The sequence below is a fragment of the Echiichthys vipera genome (genome assembly GCF_963691815.1).
Source record: "Echiichthys vipera genome assembly, chromosome: 1".
NCBI classification, from domain to species: Eukaryota; Metazoa; Chordata; class Actinopteri; order Perciformes; family Trachinidae; genus Echiichthys; species Echiichthys vipera.
Window position 1 is genome coordinate 36,848,001 of NC_139826.1, and position 19,845 is coordinate 36,867,845.

Consider the following 19,845-nt stretch of genomic DNA (forward strand, 5'->3'; position numbering starts at 1 on the left):
TGATGTTGATGCCAGAGGTCAGAGGAGAATGGACACACTGGTTGGAGCTCCTCCTCCTCTCCTCCTCCTCTTCTTCCTCTTCTTCTTCCTCTTGTCCTCCTCCTCACCCCTCCTCTTCCTCTCCTCCTCTTCTTCCTCTTGTCCTCCTCGTCCCCCTCCTCCTCTTGCTCCTCCTCCTCCCTCTCCTCCTCATCTTCTTCCTCTTGACCTCCTCCTCTTCCTTCTCCTCCCTCTTTTCCTCATCTTCTTCCTCTTGTCCTCCTCCTCTTCCTCCTTCTCCCTCTCCTCCTCCCCCTCCTCATCTTCTTCCTTCTCCTCCTCATCCTCTTCCTTTCTCCTCCTCCTCTTCTTCCTCTTGTCCTCCTCCTCCTCTTCTTCCCCCTCCTCCCTCTCCTCCTCCCCCTCCTCCCCCTCCTCCTCCTCCTCTTCTTCCTCTCCTCCTCCTCTTCTTCCTCTTGTCCCCCTCCTCCTCCTTCTTCCCCTCCTCCTCCTCTTCTTCCTTTCCTCCTCTTTTTCCTCTTGTCATCCTCCTCCACCTCCTCCTCCTCCTTCTCTTCCTCCTCCTCCTCTGGCTCCTCCTCTTCTTCCTCCTCTTATTCCTCCTCCTCGTGCTCCTCCTCTTCTTCCTCCTCTTCTTCCTCCTCCTCTTGCTCCTCTTCTTCCCCCTTCTCTTCCTCCTCCCCCTCCTCCTCCCTCTCCTTTTGTTCTGTGGGCACAATTGCCTTGTTGATGCCAGAGGTCAAAAGGAGACCGGCCTGACTGGTTGGAGCTCCTCCTCTTGCTCCTCTTCTTCCCCCACCTTCTCCTCCTCCTCTTGCTCCTCCTCTTCTTCCTCCTCCTCCTCTTGCTCCTCCTGTTCTTCCTCCTCTTCTTCCTCTTGCTCCTCTTCTTACCCCTTCTCTTCATCTTCCTCCTCCTCCTCTTCCTCTCCTCCTCTTCTTCCTCTTGTCCTCCTCCTCCCCCTCCTCCTCCTCCTCTTCCTCTCCTCCTCTTCCTCTCCTCCTCCTCTTCCTCTTCCTCCTCCTCCTCCTCCTCCTCCTCCTCCTCCTCCTCTCCAGACTGGTTGGAGCTGATAGAAAGGCAGCAGTAACTCAAATATCCACTGGTTCCAACAGAGGAATGCAGGAGAGCATCTGTGAACACACAACACCACCTTCACTCTACAGAGAGGGAACAGCAGCAGAAGACCACACTGACTCTTTATTAAGCACCAGGTGTGCCTAATAAAGTGGCCGGGGAGTGTATATGTATTATTATTGTATTATTATTACAGATGTATGAACATGTAAACTGTTTGTAAGTTACAAGGGCAGTGTTTTGCAGAGTTTGTGATTCTGCATGGCTGTTATTTCCTGTTGGTAAAGTGGAAATTATCACAGGGTATCTAATCTGCAATAACACCAGGTCAGATTTCATTACTTACTTCATTACAGATGTCTCTTACCGCCCTCTTGTGTTTGAAATCAGCTGGTACTGAGGTCAAATGACTGTCATTTCTATCAATATCATTAAAACAGTCTTGTGTAATACATGCTTTTCCTCCTGGAAGAGTCCATTTTAACATTTGCTTTGGTTTGCTGTGTGAACTTAGAGGAGATGAGTGGAGGATTAGCATTAAGTAGAGGAGGAGAGAGGTGAAATTGGAGACCATTTGAAATAATTTCATCTCATCTTCAGCCTCTTATCCGGGGTCGGGTCGCAGGGGCAGCAGCTTTAGCAGAGGACCCCAAACTTCCCTTTCCCGAGCCACATTAACCAGCTCTAACTGGGGGATCCTGAGGCGTTCCCAGGCCAGTGTGGAGATATAATCTCTCCACCTGGTCCTGGGTCTTCCCCGAGGCCTCCTCCCAGCTGATCGTGCCTGGAACACCTCCCTAAATAATTTCCTAGAATAAAAATCGTCATCTCCTCTTGATGAACTGACAAAACCCAAACCCACATTACTAATTTACACAATATAATTTGATGTAGTTCTTAAAAACACACAGTAGGGGCAGCAATACACCATATCTGCGTCTAGAACAGGGGTCTGCAACCCGTGGCTCTTGGGCCGCATGCGGCTCTTCAGCCTCTTATCAGTGGCTCCCTGTAGCTTTGCCAAAAAATGACATCCTTGGTGTACGGCCCAGCGCCTTTCCCTGCAGGTGGCTAATGTTGACTTGGTGACCCACACTGCTGGTGGATAAATCCCCCCCAAAAAATGAGCCAGGAAAATGCCAGCTTGATATGTGGTGAGAAATTAGCAAACAAGCACAATTTTAGGACAGGTAACAAATGCCGGGTAACAGTAACTTTATATAAACCTTTATAAGCTGTGACATCAAATATGTTTTGCGGTTCCAGACAAATTGTATCTGGTGGAAGAGGGGGGCAAAATGGCTCTTTAGATAGTAAAGGTTGCAGACCCCTGGTCTAGAAGAAGAAAGAAGAGGACGGTGCTTTTATTTTGAAGCTGCCCAATTAGCGCATACGGGTATCTTATTTTGAAGTCCTTGAGCGACCTCCTCCTCCTCCCGGAAGTGTGCTCCATCATCTGGTGTGTGACAATAACCGCTCCGTGTGCGTCGAAGGTGGGCAGACTGTCAGAGGAGGACGTCGGTTCCCCGGTTCTAGTGTCAGTAGTGATTTTGATGTGTCATGTAACGTTAGAGATCAATAAAACCGAGTGACGATGCAGATTCTCACTCCTCATGTGTACTGGGCGCAGCGGCACGGAGAGATCTACCTCCGGGTGGAACTGAGCGATGCAAAGGTAGGTCCCCAACACCCTGCTCCCACCTCACCCTGCTCACACAGACCTGTCGTTCACCGCTAAAGTACATTAATGTGTTTAAATGCTTATAAACTGTGTTAAATTAACGGTTTGTTGGTGTAACGGTTAACATACTCCGCTGTAGCGACGCGGGTTAGCCAAACCGTTAGCTAGCTTAACGGTGTTCAGTTAACGTTGTAATTCGGCTAAATTGACCTCTAACGTTTATTTGTAACGGCCAAAATGAAATTAATATTAATAAACATTTGTTTGCGTTTCAGGAAAGTGTGTACATATAGGTTTTCTGCCTAAATAACACTATTTAACAGGTATTTATAGGGAGTGTATCACCAGTCGGACGCCGTTCGCTGTTATTATCGCTATCTCTATCCGGACGGATCCGGTCTGTCACTGTTTTACGGTCTTTTCGTGTTGTTTTTACTGGGTGATTGTCACCAAAGTGCAAGTAGAATTAATTTACACACTTCTAATGATCTACAAGTGAAGTTTCAGATTTGTACCTGGTCATTTATGTGTCAAATAAGTAAATGAAAGTGACGTTGATCGTTTGGGCGACGCTCAACCTGAGCGGCTCAATTGGTGGTTTACATTAAAAATGTTAATTAAAAGGACTTTACAGTATAATTTGTAGCTGTTAAATCATGTACTTTTATTATGAAGGACTGAAGTTTGGTCCCGGATGCTTTGACAGCATTGATGCTAATGTGGACGACCGGCAGCTCCAGTGTTTACAGCGAGCAGATTTAAAGGGTTAGCACACGGCTAAGTCACTGGTGTTAGCATCCTTTTGACCACTCTTGTAAACACAAAGATAAATTAGTCCGTTAAAATGATATTTGGTTACAAAGATAAGAAGTTAGACTTTAGTTTAACACCATAAATTAAACCTTAAAACATTACACCATCATTTATATTTGTAGGTTAAACAGGAATTGACATATATTGACATCAGGTGTGTGTGTGTGTGTGTGTGTGTGTGTGTGTGTGTGTGTGTGTGTGTGTGTGTGTGTGTGTGTGTGTGTGTGTGTGTGTGTGTGTGTGTGTGTGTGTGTGTGTGTGTGTGTGTGTGTGTGTGTGTGTGTGTGTGTGTGTGTGTGTGTTGTTTATTGTGTGTGTGATTTTAGTACGTGTCTGTGTTGTTTATTGTATGTGTGTGTGTGATTTATTGTACGTGTGTGTGTGTGGTTTATTGTACGTGTGTGTGTGTGTGTTGTTTATTGTACGTGTGTGTGATTTATTGTACGTGTGTGTGTGTGTTGTTTATTGTACTTGTGTGTGTGATTTATTGTACTTGTGTGTGTTTTGTTTATTGTATGTGTGTGTGGCTTGCTTTGAGGCCTTTAGGACGGGGGTTGGTTGCTCCCACTGAAGCATTGTGGCTCCAAACAGCCATTTTCAATGTCATGATCGATGACAGAGTGCCATCAAGTGCCAAACTGTTCCTTGTTCAGGTCTTGTTTGGTCCAACCACGGAGAAAACCCTCTCCGCGTCAGCGTTTGAATGTGGGAGCACCAGCACTAATGCAGCTACCTTTGACAGCCTCCCAAACTGCCCTCAAACCAGTCACCTTTGAAAAAAGAAGCCGAGAGTGTCTATTACTCTAATGCTTAGCTTTTATTATTTCATATTAATTATATATGTCATGTGGTGCAAACTATTTCTTACCTTGCTCTTTGTTGAGGAGATACTCCCCCATAACTCCTCATCATTAAAGGTGGTGGGATCTCGGGGCATGGGTTATCCATTAGATGATAGTCCATGAACTCCTCACTCACGTTATCCTGTTCCTGTGGTCCATGGAATTGAAGTACTTCCTGATATCTAAAAAAAAAAAAAGCACCATGTGTGAAATATAAATAAAGGATTTCTTTTGTGACCATGATCAAAACCGAACTTAATAGTTAATTAAATAGCCAACTCAAAATCCCCTACCCCCATCCCAATATCCCTTAAAAAGGTGTTTTTGTACCTCTTCCCTACCCAAATTATGTTTTATTTTTACTTCCTGTTCCTCAAATCCACCCCACAGATTGTTATTCACAAAGTCTAAAATGAGTCCAGCTCGTTAATTGTTACATATTAAGACTTATTTGAGTTTATTTAGGCAGGTTATATCTTCACCCTGTCACTGATCCTGTACTCAGTCTGCCGGCTGTAAGTGAATTAGTGACATGAAATACAGGATCCTCTCCTCCTCCGGTCTCGTCCGGCGTCTGTCCGACACAAAAATGTCTCATTAAAGATGCAGGACTTTAATGGTTGCCCTGGATCCTGTTCAGCCTCTTAAGTAGAAAGGTTTTAACAATCAATGACAGAAGAACACCTGCCATGTTACGCATGTTAGGCCCCATTAACCAATGAGGAAAGACGAAACATACGAAACATGTGTGAGTATATTTCAATTAATTAGCATTAAACCTCTGAAATACCCATAAAGTTGCAACACTTCATACACCGGGTATTTTAAAGGATAAGTCTGGTGATATTACACATTTTTCCAAACCAAAAATGAAAGAAAGATTAATCCTATTGTGTGCCAAGGACTTTCTTTTGCCACGGTGTCAAAAAAGATATTGACTATTGTGTTTTTTTTATACTGGTATTGTCTCAAAGTTTGAAATTAAGGCTTAACAAGTATTGTTGTGTAGCCAAAGCCCGATTTGTCTCAGTCTTCTCTGCCTTAAGGGGCCGTCACATGATCAGCTTTTTGCGCTGGGCTCACTGCGAGGATGGGCACGGAGACCCAGTTAAAGGCTAAAGCAACCGTACACTCGTAAACTGCCTATTCACAAACCTGGTGTGACGTTACCTTTTCTTCCGAGATCGTGATACGACTTTAAGAAGAAAGAAGAAGAAGAAGAATTACTTTATTTATCCCGCAACGGGGAAATTGAATTTTTTCACTCTTATTATTATACATGTTACACACACAGGCCCGAAATACACACACATGCACAGACAGGACCTATACATGCAATTAAGGAGAGATGTTAGAGCGAGGGGGCTGCCACTGACTGGCGCCCCGAGCAGTTGGGGGTTTGGTGCCTTGCTCAGCAGCACCTCGGCAGTGCCCAGGAGATGAACTGGCATCTCTTCAGCCTCCAGTCCAAGCTCCATACATGGTCCACACAGGGACTTGCACCAGCGACCCTACGGTTCCCAGCCAAGTCACCTATGGACTGAGCTACTTCCGCCCCAAATGTAACGTTAAATAGTTTGAGAAACTCAGACACACAAACAATAACTTGAGTTTTTCCTGGCGGCGCAAAGGTGTTTTTTTTACCGTGTTTCATGTGTATGGGCCTTCAGAACTCCATTATCATCCAAAACACACATATTATTACGATACTATTCACTTTATATGCACCTGCTGCTGAAATTAGGCCCCAACAAATGCACTATTTACTTTTATCTATTTAGAAATACAGTGCACAACGGTTTTTGAAATGTATTCATCTCTTTTTTATGACTGAAATGATATATTTCTCACCTGTTTTTGAAGATTTCTGTTTTCAGAAGGAACCCTAAAAGTCTTGGTTTTGATGTTTGCAAGAGATTTGTTGATACCTTTTAAATATATAATATACCCTGCACATTTACCTTTTCCATTGTGTGTCAGTGTCGGGGTGTTTCTTAATAACTGCCTTTGTGTTTTTCAGAATCTCAACATCAGCATGCAAGAAAACAACACACTCCAGTTCAGAGGTTGGTGCATGTAAAGAACATGAAACATGAAACATTGTAAAATATTTCACAAACTCTCACATTATTTATGACATCTGTTACGATAGCAATGTCTGTAGGAAACACATTGTTCTAATATAAAAATCTAATTTTCATTTGTTCCACAGCACAGGGCCACGGGGCTAAAGGAGATAATGAATATGAGTTCAGTCTGGAGTTCCTGGAACCCGTTAGACCCGAGGTATACATCTTTTATTCTTCTATTACTAGTTAGTTTGTTATATTATGTATTTCCGCATCATTGTGATACAATTAGAATTAAATGCAAGAGTGCAGACGGGCAGCTATTGATTCGTTTTGTTTTCCTACAGTAATTTTAGCGGTGTCACTCGGTAAATGTCAACATAAGTGTGGTCAGCCCTCACCTCCCAGTATTACTTACAGATAACTGGAAATAAATATTTAAAGCAAAATCATAGCATTTAGCTGAAATACAACAAAGAACGGACACCCACCAGACTCTTTGTCTAGTTTTTAATACATTTTGCATTTCATATTATTCTCTCTCGCTGTTCAGATGAAATTTCCCCAATACCCACAATACACGAACGACTGCTGATTTAAGTGCACAAGCTAAAAAAAAACACTGCCGTCAGGTCGAGGTGAACTGTGATTGAAAAATGTCTCCCTGCTGAAGAGAGGCCTGATTAGCTGCTGCACCACAGCCTGAGATACTCACTCACTTTATTATCAGAGAAGTCAAAGAGCTGCAGCTTTTATTCCACCGATGTCACAGTTACGTGTCTTTTAACCATCAAAGGTTAGTGGCCGTCAGTCAGAAGAAGATGAAATGTACTCGCAGAGACTCAAAGCCTTCTTGTATTCTTCTTAGATGTACAAACAGCTACTCACATTATGTCGCTGCATTCTGTGCGTCTCATTTAAGAAACACTACATACGTTTCTAATACTGTGTTTTCAGATCAACCATAAGTCCACCCAGCGTGTCGTGGACATCAAGATCCAGAAGCAGGAGGAGCGCTGGTGGGACCGGCTGACACTGCAGGAGAAGAAGCCTCTGTTTTTGGCTCCGGACTTCGACCGCTGGCTGGACGAGTCCGACGCGGAGATGGAGCTTCAGGCCAAGGTAGAAACCGTTCAAACAAACAAATAAACCAACAGTGAAAAGAGAGTAAAATGTTTTCTATCATAGAAAAGGCTTTAACTGCTAATTCAAACCTGGCATGAGTCTGCAAAATGTCGTCTTTGTTGGTGAAGGGGGGAAAAAAAGGCCACAGTGAAGCTATTTTAAGCCTCTTTTGTTTTCGCCTCATGTCGACAAACATTTGCATCACTCCAAAAATTCAAATAAGCTCCGACAGTGACAGTTTCTCTTCTTCCCTGGAAAGTGATTCATACACCTCCCACTGGGCTGTCCCAATTTTATATTTGGAAAAACACGGAGAATCGGAGCAGTGGGGGCGGTGCTGCAGTCGCTCTACCGCACCGTTGTGACGAAAAGAGAGCTGAGGAACGCAAAGCTCTCGATCTACCGGTCAATCTTGGTTCCTACCCTCACCTGTGGTCATGAAAGCTGGGTCAGGACCCAAAGAACGAGGTCGCGGGTACAAGCGGCCGAAATGGGTTTTCTCAGGAGGGGGGCTGGAGTCTCCCTTAGAGAGAGGGGGAGAAGTTCAGCCATCTGTGAGGAACTGGGAGTAGAGCCGCTGCTCCTTTGCATTGAAAGGAGCCAGTTGAGGTGGTTCAGGATCATCTAGTAAGGATGAACCCTGGGCGCCTCCCTAGGGAGGTGTTCCAGGCACGTCCAGCTGGGAGGAGGCCTCGGGGAAGACCCAGGACCAGGTGGAGAGATTACATCTCCACACTGGCCTGGGAACGCCTCAGGATCCCCCAGTTAGAGCTGGTTAATGTGGCCCGGGAAAGGGAAGTTTGGGGTCCCCTGCTAAAGCTGCTGCCCCCGTGACCCGACCCCGGATAAGAGGCTGAAGATGAGATGAGAACACAGTAACTATTACATGAATGCTGTGTATCTTTTTTTCCGTAATGATCCAATAAAACATAAAGGGAGAATAGAATAAAAGAATAAAACAGAAGTGAGAAGATTTCTGTGTTTTAAAGTCGTGTCATCATCAGATCCACGCGGACTGAAGTGTTTCCCAGCTTGCAAAGCAACTTCTTGTTTTTTTATTATTATTTAAGCAATTTTTTGTGTTTTTGGTTCTTGATTTATATGTTTTTTTACTCCTCAAACAGTGTCCATTAAACCCTTCAACGTGATTGTTCCTTTTTTTATTAAATTGCATATTAAATGAAGTGAAGATGGCAGTAAATACATAATACATAAAAAAACAATAGTAGTAAAACTGATCATTACAGAGTAAAGAGATTCTGATGGTGCGATTTCTTTCAGGAGGAGGAAAAGATAAACAAGATAAGCGTGGAGTCGAGAGTTCGTAAAGACCGTGAGTCACACTGATATTTTCACAACATCAGAAACTCACAGAAATATGCTTGATATGATATTTGTGCTGACATGTACCATCACGTAGGAGGAGTTTTTGTTAACTTGGGTTCCTGTCTTCTGATCCTCAGCCTACCTCGGCCTGAAGAAAGGCTACCTGTTCATGTACAACCTGGTGCAGTTCTTGGGCTTCTCCTGGATCTTTGTCAACATGACGGTTCGACTCCTCATCCTTGGTCAAGGTTTGTAAAGACACAAAAACAACTCTGTCTGTTTTACATCCAGGTCATGTGCCACAGAAGGCAACGTTAACCCGACATGTCGTCATGTAGGGACGGGAGTTGATAAGATTTTATTGATAACAATGCCATTACAGGTTTCTCTTTTAGGTCTGATTCTTTATCAATTCACTTATCGATTACTAATCAGTTTTATGTGTGGAAAAAATCTAATCAGTTTTCTGCGTGGAAAAATGTTGAATTACACAGATTTCCGCCTGTTATGTCAAGACACGTTAGCCCCCCAGCTACTCCAGGTGTTGTCTAACTAAACTTTTGTTCTAAATGCATAGTATCTGCATTACTTCTCTTCCTACTAATAATCTAGTCTTAAACGTGCCTCATCTGACTTTTTATTTTTTTATTTTAATTGCTGTGTGCATGTTTCCAGATCTTGGCAAGCACACATGAGAGAACAGATGGCCAAAACTATGAAGATAAAATACATAAATGACTCAGGTCTTTTAAAGAACTTAGGATTCAAAACAAGGACTGTGTGCGACCCATTTTCAAAGACCCACTGAACGTTTTAGGACTGGCTAGGCTATTTTCAGTTCATTTCAGCACGCCGTACACTACCACAGCTGCCTGCAGAGCTGTGAAACCGCACATCACCGTTTATTTTTAGTCTCCTTAATGTCCGTTAACAACTTAATGTCAGATGTTCTTGTGCTTTATTCAGCACATCACATGAATCTCTGTAAGTCAAAACAAACTCACTGTGAAAACCGTTGAATTGGCCAACTGTAAAGGGTCATGGTCATGGATTAAATAAAGAGTAAAACAGGAATAAAGCAAACAATTGTGCTCCTTTTTAATAACTTTTGAATTATGTGGACTAAATACGTAATAAATAAAATAATGAGCAGTTTTGGGTGAGTTGAACACAATTGGCACGAGTAAAAGAGTAAAATGAAACAAACAGGAGGTGCAGAAACACAGAGAGGTCTGTGTTTTTGTGAACGCAGATGAGCTCATTTGAATTGAAACAGGAACACGGCTACACAGCGGGGATTTGTTTTGCAAATGATGAGGATTAGTTATGGATAGTGGCTCACGCAGTCTTCTGTTTAATTAGGTCTCGTTTGCTTCCCTCCACAGACTCGTTCTATGATACCTTCCACACCACGGCTGATATGATGTATTTCTGTCAGATGATGGCTGTGCTGGAGGTTATTAATCCGTTGTTGGGACTGGTTAAGACCGGATTTTTCCCTGCTATGATTCAGGTAACGCAAGGGGGACGGTCACTTCTCCTTTTATTGTGATTTTAAACTTTTCGGCTCTGAAGATATAAAAAATCCAGCAACAACTTGAACACTGAGGTCATAATAATCAATTATGTAATAAAATAAAAAGGTTAGGAATATGCTAGAATTTTTAATATAATCTGGTGTCTAATCCACACAATCACTCATGTGGCGCAGGAATGAAAAGTTTCGGCAGTATGAGGAGGGTAACCTGCTCTCAGAATACACATGCTTCCTTTGATGTTGTGTGTGCATGAGCATTGACGATAGCTAACGATTGCACCTGCTCATCAGAAATTACAGAACAGTAACACAGTAGTACAATCAAAGTTAATATGAGCTGGATTCAGGTTCGATTCCAACCTGCGGTCCTTTGTTGCATGGTGCACCCCCCCCCCCCCCCCCATTTCCTTTCAACCTCCAGCTGTACTATCAAAATAAAGGCACGAAAAGCCAAAAAAAAAACGTATTTTCCGCACTATAAGTCGCACCTAAACACCTTCGAATTTAATCCGGTGCTCCTTATATAGTGACCGTTTCATTTCCATGTGTGTGTTTGTGTAAAGAGCCCAAAATGGCTCCTGTTAAGAGACACGCTTACGACGCAGAGTTTCAACTCAAGGCCATTAGTCACGCAGTAGAACACGGGAATAGAGCAGCAGCCAGAGAGTTTAACATGAACCAATCAATGGTGCCGAAAGTGGAGGAAGCAACAAGACCACCTCCCCTGACTGTGTTGTTGACATTCCCTTTAGCGCAGCTCCATCTAATGGATGCAGAACGTAACCCCAGCCTCGACTGTAGCGTCTGTTCTATGCGTCTTATAATGTGGTGCACCTTACATATGAAAAAAGTTTCAAAATAAGACATTCATTGAAGGTGCGCCTTTATAGTGCGGAAAATACGGTACTCTGAAAAACAACAATAACCAAGATCATTAGGGACCAAGCTCACTGTCATCATTCAGATCGACCTCAGGACCTGGTTATGCTACAAAATAATGAGTTCCTATCTTGCCCTTCACTCGAATGTGGGGGAAAAGCTGGCCATCATGGAGATGGAGATTATAAACATGATAAGTGATTAAACCAATTTAACTGATTAAAAAATAATTTGAAAGTGAAGTTCAAATGTTTCGTTCTGCACAAGGTCGTTGTTTTATTGAAACAGGAAAGGGACTTCCTCATCTGTTGCTGCTAAATTGAAAGAACGCATTTGTCCAAAACCTCGTCGTACACTTTAGCACTTTAGCACTTTAGCATTAAGGTTCGACCTGAACCACAGTGGGTTTCGTCAGAGCTCTCTTCTCATTGTGCTCTGTGACTTTCATTTCATTTCATTTATTCATTTATTTCAGGCAGCATTCATTACAACAGCATTTGCACCGGAAACAGCAACATTTTAAAGCAATTTGTGCCTGAAAAGGAGCAGGAAGAAGAAAAACTATTATGTATCCCCCACCCCTGTTTCTCATCAAGTGTCTTAAACAGAATGTGTGTCGTCACTTCCTGAATTTATGCAAATAAATGTAAATAAACAAAAACCCACACAAAAAAACATCAAACAACACCTTACATAATGTTTAGGTAGCTGATCCACTTGAAGTTACTGAGAATTACTATTATACTTTTATATTCGATCATAATGGCGTTTAGCAAAGCGAGATGATGATAAACCAATAACAAACAAAAAAGCAACACATATGAATGTCAGGACAACAAGTCCAAGATGGTAATGAAGACCATTATTGTTGCATGTTGCAGGTGGCAGGGAGGAACGTCATCCTGTTTGTGATCTTTGGCAGTCTGGAGCAGATGCAGAACAAACCTGTTGTCTTCTTCGTCTTCTACCTGTGGAGCACCATCGAAATCTTCAGGTCCGCTCAGACTAACCGTCCCCCCTCCCCCCTCGCTGTTACACATTCGCCATGTCGTTGCCTTCTGTTACATTGGCTCTTCCTTCTCCACATAAGGTACCCTTTCTACATGCTGGCCTGCATCAGCACAGAGTGGAAGCTGTTAACGTGGCTCAGATACAGCCTCTGGATCCCTCTGTACCCCCTGGGGGTCGTGGCTGAAGGTTTGTGACGAGTTAACTGAGAAAACAGTGGCATAAACACAAGTCAGGGTGAGTTAAAGGATTGCACATGTGAGTTGATGCTGACGGTGTGTCGTTCTGTGCATGTTCCCAGCGGTGGCTGTGATCCAGTCCCTTCCCATCTTTGATGAGACACGTCTGTTCAGCCTCCGCCTCCCTGCGCTGCTGGGACACTCTATAAGCTTCTCCTACACCCTGCAGCTTTACCTGGTCCTCATGTTCCTGGGTGAGACATCCACTAACACACTCCAGACATCTAAAGCTAACAGGAAACCCACATGCCTTGATTATGTATTGTCACCTTACGCTCAGGCTGCAGGCGTGCCTGTTTTCATGTTTTTTCCCAGTTGATGTGTTGCTCCCTTGTCTAATTTTCAGGATTGAGGATGAATTTAGTTAATAAATCTGTCTATGCATTTTGTTTTTGAGTTGTCCGTCTGACATTTGGTCACTGTCCATCCGTACCGTGCCCAAGCACGTTTCACGGCTAAAGTCTAGTTCGTTTGACCAGTGTGAGTGTTTCTAGGCTTGCCGGCCACGGCCCGTTTGGGAGAGGTGGGCTTTTGTAAAGCACGTTTGCACATGTACGAGCACGAGGCCTATGCCGGTTCTGTCATTTCCTGTGCGCCTGTTTGGACAAAGAAAAAAGAAGGAGGGACCATGCGCGGACATTTAAAACAATGGCGGCGAAAGGTTCACGTTGGTGTGATGCGGAGGTGGAGTGTTTACTGCAGATTTAGTCGATGAAAAGATTCAAAAACAGTCGACAAGACGCACAAAAACTGTCTGTGGAAAGATTTGTAAACAAAGCGACGCATTCACGAGGCCCAGGTAGTGTGAGTACAAACGGGCCTGGGCCGCGGGGGGAGAAGGAGGGGGGTACAAGTACCCTAAAGCAAGAGGCACGTTACGGATGGACAGTGTGATTGCGCCCTTAGGGCCCACACATTCTTGCGCCGGGGGAAACTACAGTGCAACAAATTGGTCTGAAGTTAAACAGGAATTAAAATTTCAGTGTAAATGCATATAATGTATAAAGAATTGAATAAATCGGCCCCATTGTCACAATCCTGATCCAGCCACTTGAGTCTGTATCGGCCTGATATCAGTATCTGATCGATGCGTCCCGACTACTCAGGTTTGATTTTTTTCAAATCACAGAATAACAATATTTGCCTGGATTTCCTTGGATTTTCATTATCCTGTGCAAACATGTCCCTGGAGAAGCAGCACTTGTGGAGGAATCGGAGTAGTGCCGTGCAAACTCTTTGTGTGTTTATCTACAGTGACAGAAAAATATACAACTAGTCGATCAACTTCATACTGACAGAAATGTCCTCTCCTCCTGCAGGACTCTTCATCAATTTCCGCCACTTGTACAAGCAAAGGAGGAGACGATACCGCTCGAGGAAAAGGAAAGTCCAATAACTCATCACACACTCCGAACTGCCGTCCACCTACAGATAAAACAGCCGATACTTCCCCTCATTTTTTCTTCTTCCTACACACACACACACTGACCTGATAATGGAGTACTGGTCACTTTATTCCTCCACTGGGTGAACTTAACCTTCTCCACACCCTGTAAATCCTACTGTACCAGCTCGATGACTCACTTTTGGACGGACGTCACCTGAAAACACCGTGCGGGTCGATGCCACGCTTCACTGCTACCACGTGTGTTCTCTTAAAACTGTCTTTATTTATCAAGATTTGCCGTCACCGTCAAAGGTTTTTGTTATAACTGGAATATTTTGTTTCTCTTTCTGTCAATTTCCTTGTTGGGAATAGAGGTGTGTACTTTATGAACACGTTAGGAGTCGTTCTGATCTTCCATTTTCATCTTTCACATCAATTTTAAAATGATTGTCCTCAAAAATAATAACGTTTCCCTCAGAACGGCTCTTTGTAACCCATTAATAACAAATCACAGATCATTCACGGCCAGTGTTTATTAACCTTTATGTGTTTGTTATATTGCTGTTGTGTGTTAATGCACAGTTTTGATACTCTCTCTGTTGTGGTGTGTTCAAGGACGTTTCACCTTCTGGAAATTTGATTTTCTGCAAGAAATCTGTAAGAGACAAGCAAATGAATGCGATCGTCTCACTGATATCGATGTTTGCTCGTTGTTGTTTTTTAAATTCCTGTATGTCGGAACGTACTTGAACACACCGTGAGCGTTTTAAAACCGGTTCTGCTCACAACTGCACAAAGACGACAATCTCTAACAAACTTTAAGTCTCTCCAAGTTCAGTTGGTCGAGTTTTGGAAAGTCGGTCAGCAGTGACTTAAAGGTTATGATCTGACACAGCACTTTTATTTTTCTGATGAATCATGAATGAATATTTCAGCTCCATTTGCATGAAAACACCGCGGCTCTTATCTATAACGGTCGGTTTTAACTGTAGATGTCCAGAAGTGCATTTTTAACACTGAGCCTTGGGTGAAGCTGAACACTCACTGCTTTGAATATGAACAAAGTCACGCAGATGACTGAAAGGAAATATTTATTACCTGCAACACACACACACTTATGCTTATACATACAGATACGATACCTCAGATGTTTCTGTCCTGCGAGATTGTAACTCTGTTCTTGTTAAAAGCTGCAAGAGGTACACGGGTCAAAAAGATAAAATGTAACTGTGAATGAAGTGAAATAATGATTTTATCTGACTGGTTAAATTAGTCTGCGGTGCTGAGGGCAGAAGATTTAAAATGAGTTGAGGTTCAGACATCAGACAGACGGCGCAGCAATTTGAGAGGGGGATGCCGGTCAGATTGACTCATAATTGAGGTATTTATTTGATTTTTTTGTGTGTAATTGCGTTCTGTTGGGACACAAACCGCAGAATAAGGGAGAGTGTAATAGAGGAATGAAGGGTGAAGACAAACTATTTCATTCCTGCCACCTTCAGAGTCCCCGTCTCTCTGTGCAACGTTAAAAAATGTTAAACTCTGGCCCCCAGTGGCAGTGTTCCAGCTCCGTATGCTTCTTCCTCCCCACCCTCATGGATCCAGCATGTGGATATTGACATGAATGGATGGAAAAGCTGCACCCACACTTGTTGTTGTTTGCTATTTAAGCCCAACACGGTTATTGTAGTTAAGTTTAAACAATTTTCCCTGGGATTATTAAAGTGTTTCTGATTCTGACGACTAAAACTAAACTAGAAAAAGTAAAAATCAGTTGATTGATTTTAGCAGAATCAAATGAAAACTAACAAAAATTCTGTTGCCTAAAATGAAACTATTCAGGAAATGCCTTTAATCTTTGTCAGTTCGGTCAAATTTGTGAACACAACAGGCATGAGGAGGCATCGCTGTATATGTTTATTGATGGTGTCAGCGAGTCTGTACTTCTTAAATCTTGACTCTGAAAATTACCCCCTGTATTCACGTATTCATTCATTCATTCATTCATCTTCATCCTCTTGTCCCTGTCGGGTCGCAGGGGGCACCCTGGACAAAAGTTGAGGTGGTTCAGGATCATCTAGTAAGGATGAACCCTGGGCGCCTCCCTAGGGAGGTGTTCCAGGCACGTCCAGCTGGGAGGAGGCCTCGGGGAAGACCCAGGACCATGTGGAGAGATTAGATCTCCACACTGGCCTGGGAACGCCTCGAGATCCCCCAGTTAGAGCTGGTTAATGTGGCCCGGGAAAGGGAAGTTTGGGGTCCCCTGCTAAAGCTGCTGCCCCTGCGACCCGACCCCGGATAAGAGGCTGAAGATGAGATGAGATGATACTAGACATTTTTAAACAATAGAAACTAAACGCCCGATGTAAGGTGGGATCGGCTCCAGTACCCCCCCCCCCCGACAGGGACCAGAGGTTGAAGATGATGAATGAATGAATGAATGTTAAATATCCCGATGAGCCGTCCACTTCCTGTCCTCATCTTCTTCTTTTCACTGACTGCACCCAAGTTCTGTTTGTTTTTTCCCAACCTGTTCACTTTTTTGAGCCTTTTGTTTCATATTTATTTGTGTTTACGGAAGTTGTTGATTTTAACTTGTTTGTCTCAGATTGATTTTTCTAAAGATGTCTTTGGGGAAGGATGTGTAGTGGACGAACAGTTTCATTTATAGACGTTTTATTGGGAAATTCAGACTTGATTGTAAGTCACAACTTTGGTTTTCTGACAAAAAAATAAACATCAAAGTTCCTATTTTTGGAGGTGGGGTGTTTTCTCTCAGATCTCAGGTCTTTTTTTGTCCTTTTGCCTTTTTATTGTATAGTTCAGAGTGGAACTGCAGACAGGACGCATGGTGGTAGGAGAGGAGTATGACATGCTGCAAAGGTCAGGATCAAACTTGAGATGTTGCGGTTGTGCGTTAGGCAAAATACACTGAAGATCAAAACTAGAGAACAAAGTATTCATTCTGGATTTCTTCAGAAATGAGTCGGCCAATGTCCGAAGGGTCGGTTCGATCCCCACCTTGCCCTACTTGTGTCATGGTCGTTGTGTCCTTGGGCAAGACACTTCACCCACCTTGCCTCGTGTGAATGTGTGTGACTGCAGTATGTTTGAGGAGGTGGTCGGAGGGGCTGTAGGCGCTGATTGGCTGCCACGCTTCCTTCAGTCTGCCCCAGGGCAGCTGTGACTACCGCGTAGTTTACCACCACCACGTACGTCTGTGTGAATGAATGAAACCTGGACTCTGTAAAGCGCCTTGAGCACTGAGAAAGATGCTATCTAAATCTAAGCCATAATTATAATTTTATTGTCAGAATTTGAAAGAATAGAATGGGCTCTTCAACAAAAACCTTTATTTTGTGGGAAAAAAACAGTGATCTAAATTAGAAAACAGTGTTGATTGTGTCAGAAGAGAAGATTTAAACAATGTTTTCTACTCTAGGACTCAAACATGAACAGGAAGTGTAGAGGCCACAGCTTTGAATGACTTCAGCACGTCTGCGCCCACAGGACATCACTAGTTTCTCACTCTGCTCTGGTTTGATCTGCGTCCGTTCTTCTTCAGTGTCTCCCACCGTTCAGTAACTGTAGTGGGTTTCTTAGACATTACTTTGTCGGCAAGAATTTTCCGGAGATTCTCTACAAGGTTTAGATCTGGACTCTGGTGTTGTGTGTGAAAGACACGCACAGACGTTTTGCTTCAGCCTCATGTCTAGATCAACACTTTCTTGTTTTTTGTTTTTTACGTGCTCCACACGTAACGTAGCATCCCATAATAATTACAGTCTCCTAAAGGTCCCTTAACCCCTATTTACCAACATACAGCCAACCCGACGTATCAGGGTGTGAACATGTTATCAGAACATAACATCTGGGCTGGTCATTGTTTCAAGGAACTGCTTAACCTGTTCTGCAGTGTGACAGGGGGGGCATTGTCTTGCAGGAAAATTGCAGCTGATTGCAGTGAACGTATTGGTATCGTGAAGGAGGTTCACAAACATTTTCATTCACCCTGACATGTGGCTGTACAAGAGGCCCAACTCCTGCTGCAGAAAACAGCCCCCAAACCAGGACACAAGCTGGAGATAACTGGGCCTCCTGTCGCACCTCACAGGTGTTTGCACTTTGTCTGATTGGTCCTGTTCTGTGGCTGCACCACAGACTGTTTGATTGACAGCTCACTCGCTCTTTGCATCTGTTAGGGAGGGACAACTTAAACCTTTTATCAGCCTTATGTGGACATTATAGTGACCTCACCGCAGATCTGATCAACCAGAATGATTGAAAACACCTGGGAGGGTGAGCGGGACTCAGACTGGAGGTACAATGTTGAACTTTCTTGTTCAAGGTTTAGGAGGTTTTTATGGCTCGTCCACATTTAATTTGATTTATCATTGATAAACCCTGAATTAGGACTTTACATATGACATAAAATGTGCACCTGGAATTTGTAAAAGTATGTTTTTCCACTAACTATCCTACAGCATTAAATGACAAACCATATGTGTGTGTTTTAGACACTTTGTCCATATGTGAACTTGACATTTTCCATTTTAAAATGCTGTGAGTGGATTAAACAGGGACGCCTTTGAGCAAATTCACGTCCTGCTTACATTACAAAACACACTTACACGAGTTATATGGAGAAAAACGCACAAAAGTGTGTGTAGCTACAAACAAACACAACACGAGGGACAGACCAATCCAAGGAAAACACTCATTTATCCACCTGCTTTTTCATGCTTCGCTCTTTTAGAGAAATAAACCTCCACACTCCTAACACGAGGCTCCACCTGCCCACACCCAAAATCACCACCACGCAAACCCCCTCCTAATAACAATAATCACTCTCCATCCAACGGTCACCGCGCTCCCCCGCCTCCGAAGTTTCCCCCCTCGAGCCGAGCAGCTGCGACCCGCGCAGCTGTGAACGTTGGTGTATTGATACACAGCGTTATGTGTGAGAGGGGAAGGTGAGAGGTGTTCGGCTCCTAATCCTCTTAGCGGCATTATGCTGAGCTTGGTTCAAGCCCTGACATGCGGTGCGCCCTTGTAGCTCCCGCAAAACCCGGAGTCAGCATCTCTGCGCCCGTTACGCACAGCTGGAGGGACGGCTGTCCGCAGTGGCGAGGGACCGAGGGACCGTGCGGCTCCAGGTGAGACCCGCAGCACCTTTCACTGCACTCTCACTGTTTTCTGGATGATATTGTGTCTTTGATTGTCTTTATTTGGGAGGTGACGGAATAATAGATTAACGGTTTGTTGCGCGATTAATCCGCGCTGGCCTCAATTAGTCCACAATTAAACCTCGGCGCGCGCTTTTTAGTCCCAGATTGGACGGTTTCACTAACACTGATGTCTCAATGCGCTGCGGGCGTGGGGTTAATTATTGATTAATGCTCATTTACCGCAGGTGCGCATGTCGTCACGTTGTAACTGCGCGCGCGCTCACGCTAAATATAATTATGGATTTCAATGTTTTATTTTGAAGCGTGATTTCTTTCCATCCTAACATTTGAGTGCGACTCCAATGCACTCCTGTTTCGTGAGAAGCCAAAGCCTGTGTGATTATGTAGCCATAGTAACAGGTGGCTGTCTGCATCCCCAGCACACACACACACACACACACACACACACACACACACACACCTCTCCTCTCCATTAGACCTGCCTCTGCAGCTATGCAAGCAGGACACACATGTTCATGATGATGTGATTCTAACTGTTTTGTGTTCCCAGTCCTTCCACAGGTTGAAGCTGCCCGCTGTAAAAAAAGAAGATGAAACACATTCTGCGTCCGTGTGTGTGTCTCCTCCCTGTCAGCGGCGCCTTCTCGCCACACAACGGAGCTGGAACCATCGA

The 19,845-nt window shown here is 43.8% G+C and overlaps 1 protein-coding gene across 2 annotated transcripts; it reads left to right on the plus strand.

The window, feature by feature from the left end:
• The first annotated feature begins 2,550 nt into the window (after positions 1–2,550).
• On the plus strand, positions 2,551–16,661 carry LOC310951399 (very-long-chain (3R)-3-hydroxyacyl-CoA dehydratase-like). 2 transcript variants are annotated; one of them, XR_014593334.1, is made up of 12 exons: positions 2,551–2,752; positions 6,434–6,479; positions 6,626–6,699; positions 7,440–7,604; positions 8,889–8,940; positions 9,071–9,181; positions 10,319–10,446; positions 12,231–12,343; positions 12,440–12,546; positions 12,659–12,790; positions 13,916–15,262; positions 15,296–16,661. XR_014593334.1 is itself a non-coding variant. In XM_083919601.1 (11 exons), the coding sequence occupies exons 1-11, from the start codon at positions 2,672–2,674 to the stop codon at positions 13,990–13,992; spliced, it is 1,086 nt and encodes a 361-aa protein (XP_083775727.1). In that variant the 5' UTR covers positions 2,551–2,671; the 3' UTR covers positions 13,993–16,661. The 2 variants fall into 2 exon arrangements, 1 of the variants encoding a protein (XP_083775727.1); XM_083919601.1 differs by having other exon boundaries at positions 13,916–16,661.
• Positions 16,662–19,845: the final 3,184 nt, after the last annotated feature.

What these genes read in the sequence shown, in the direction of transcription:
- LOC310951399 (XM_083919601.1), top strand. Translation starts at nt 2,672, where the DNA reads ATGCAGATTCTCACTCCTCATGTGTACTGGGCGCAGCGGCACGGAGAG. An exon ending in TTTTCCCTGCTATGATTCAG is followed by an intron (nt 10,447 to 12,230) that starts GTAACGCAAGGG and finishes TGCATGTTGCAG; the next exon opens with GTGGCAGGGAGGAACGTCAT. An exon ending in AGCACCATCGAAATCTTCAG is followed by an intron (nt 12,344 to 12,439) that starts GTCCGCTCAGAC and finishes TCTCCACATAAG; the next exon opens with GTACCCTTTCTACATGCTGG.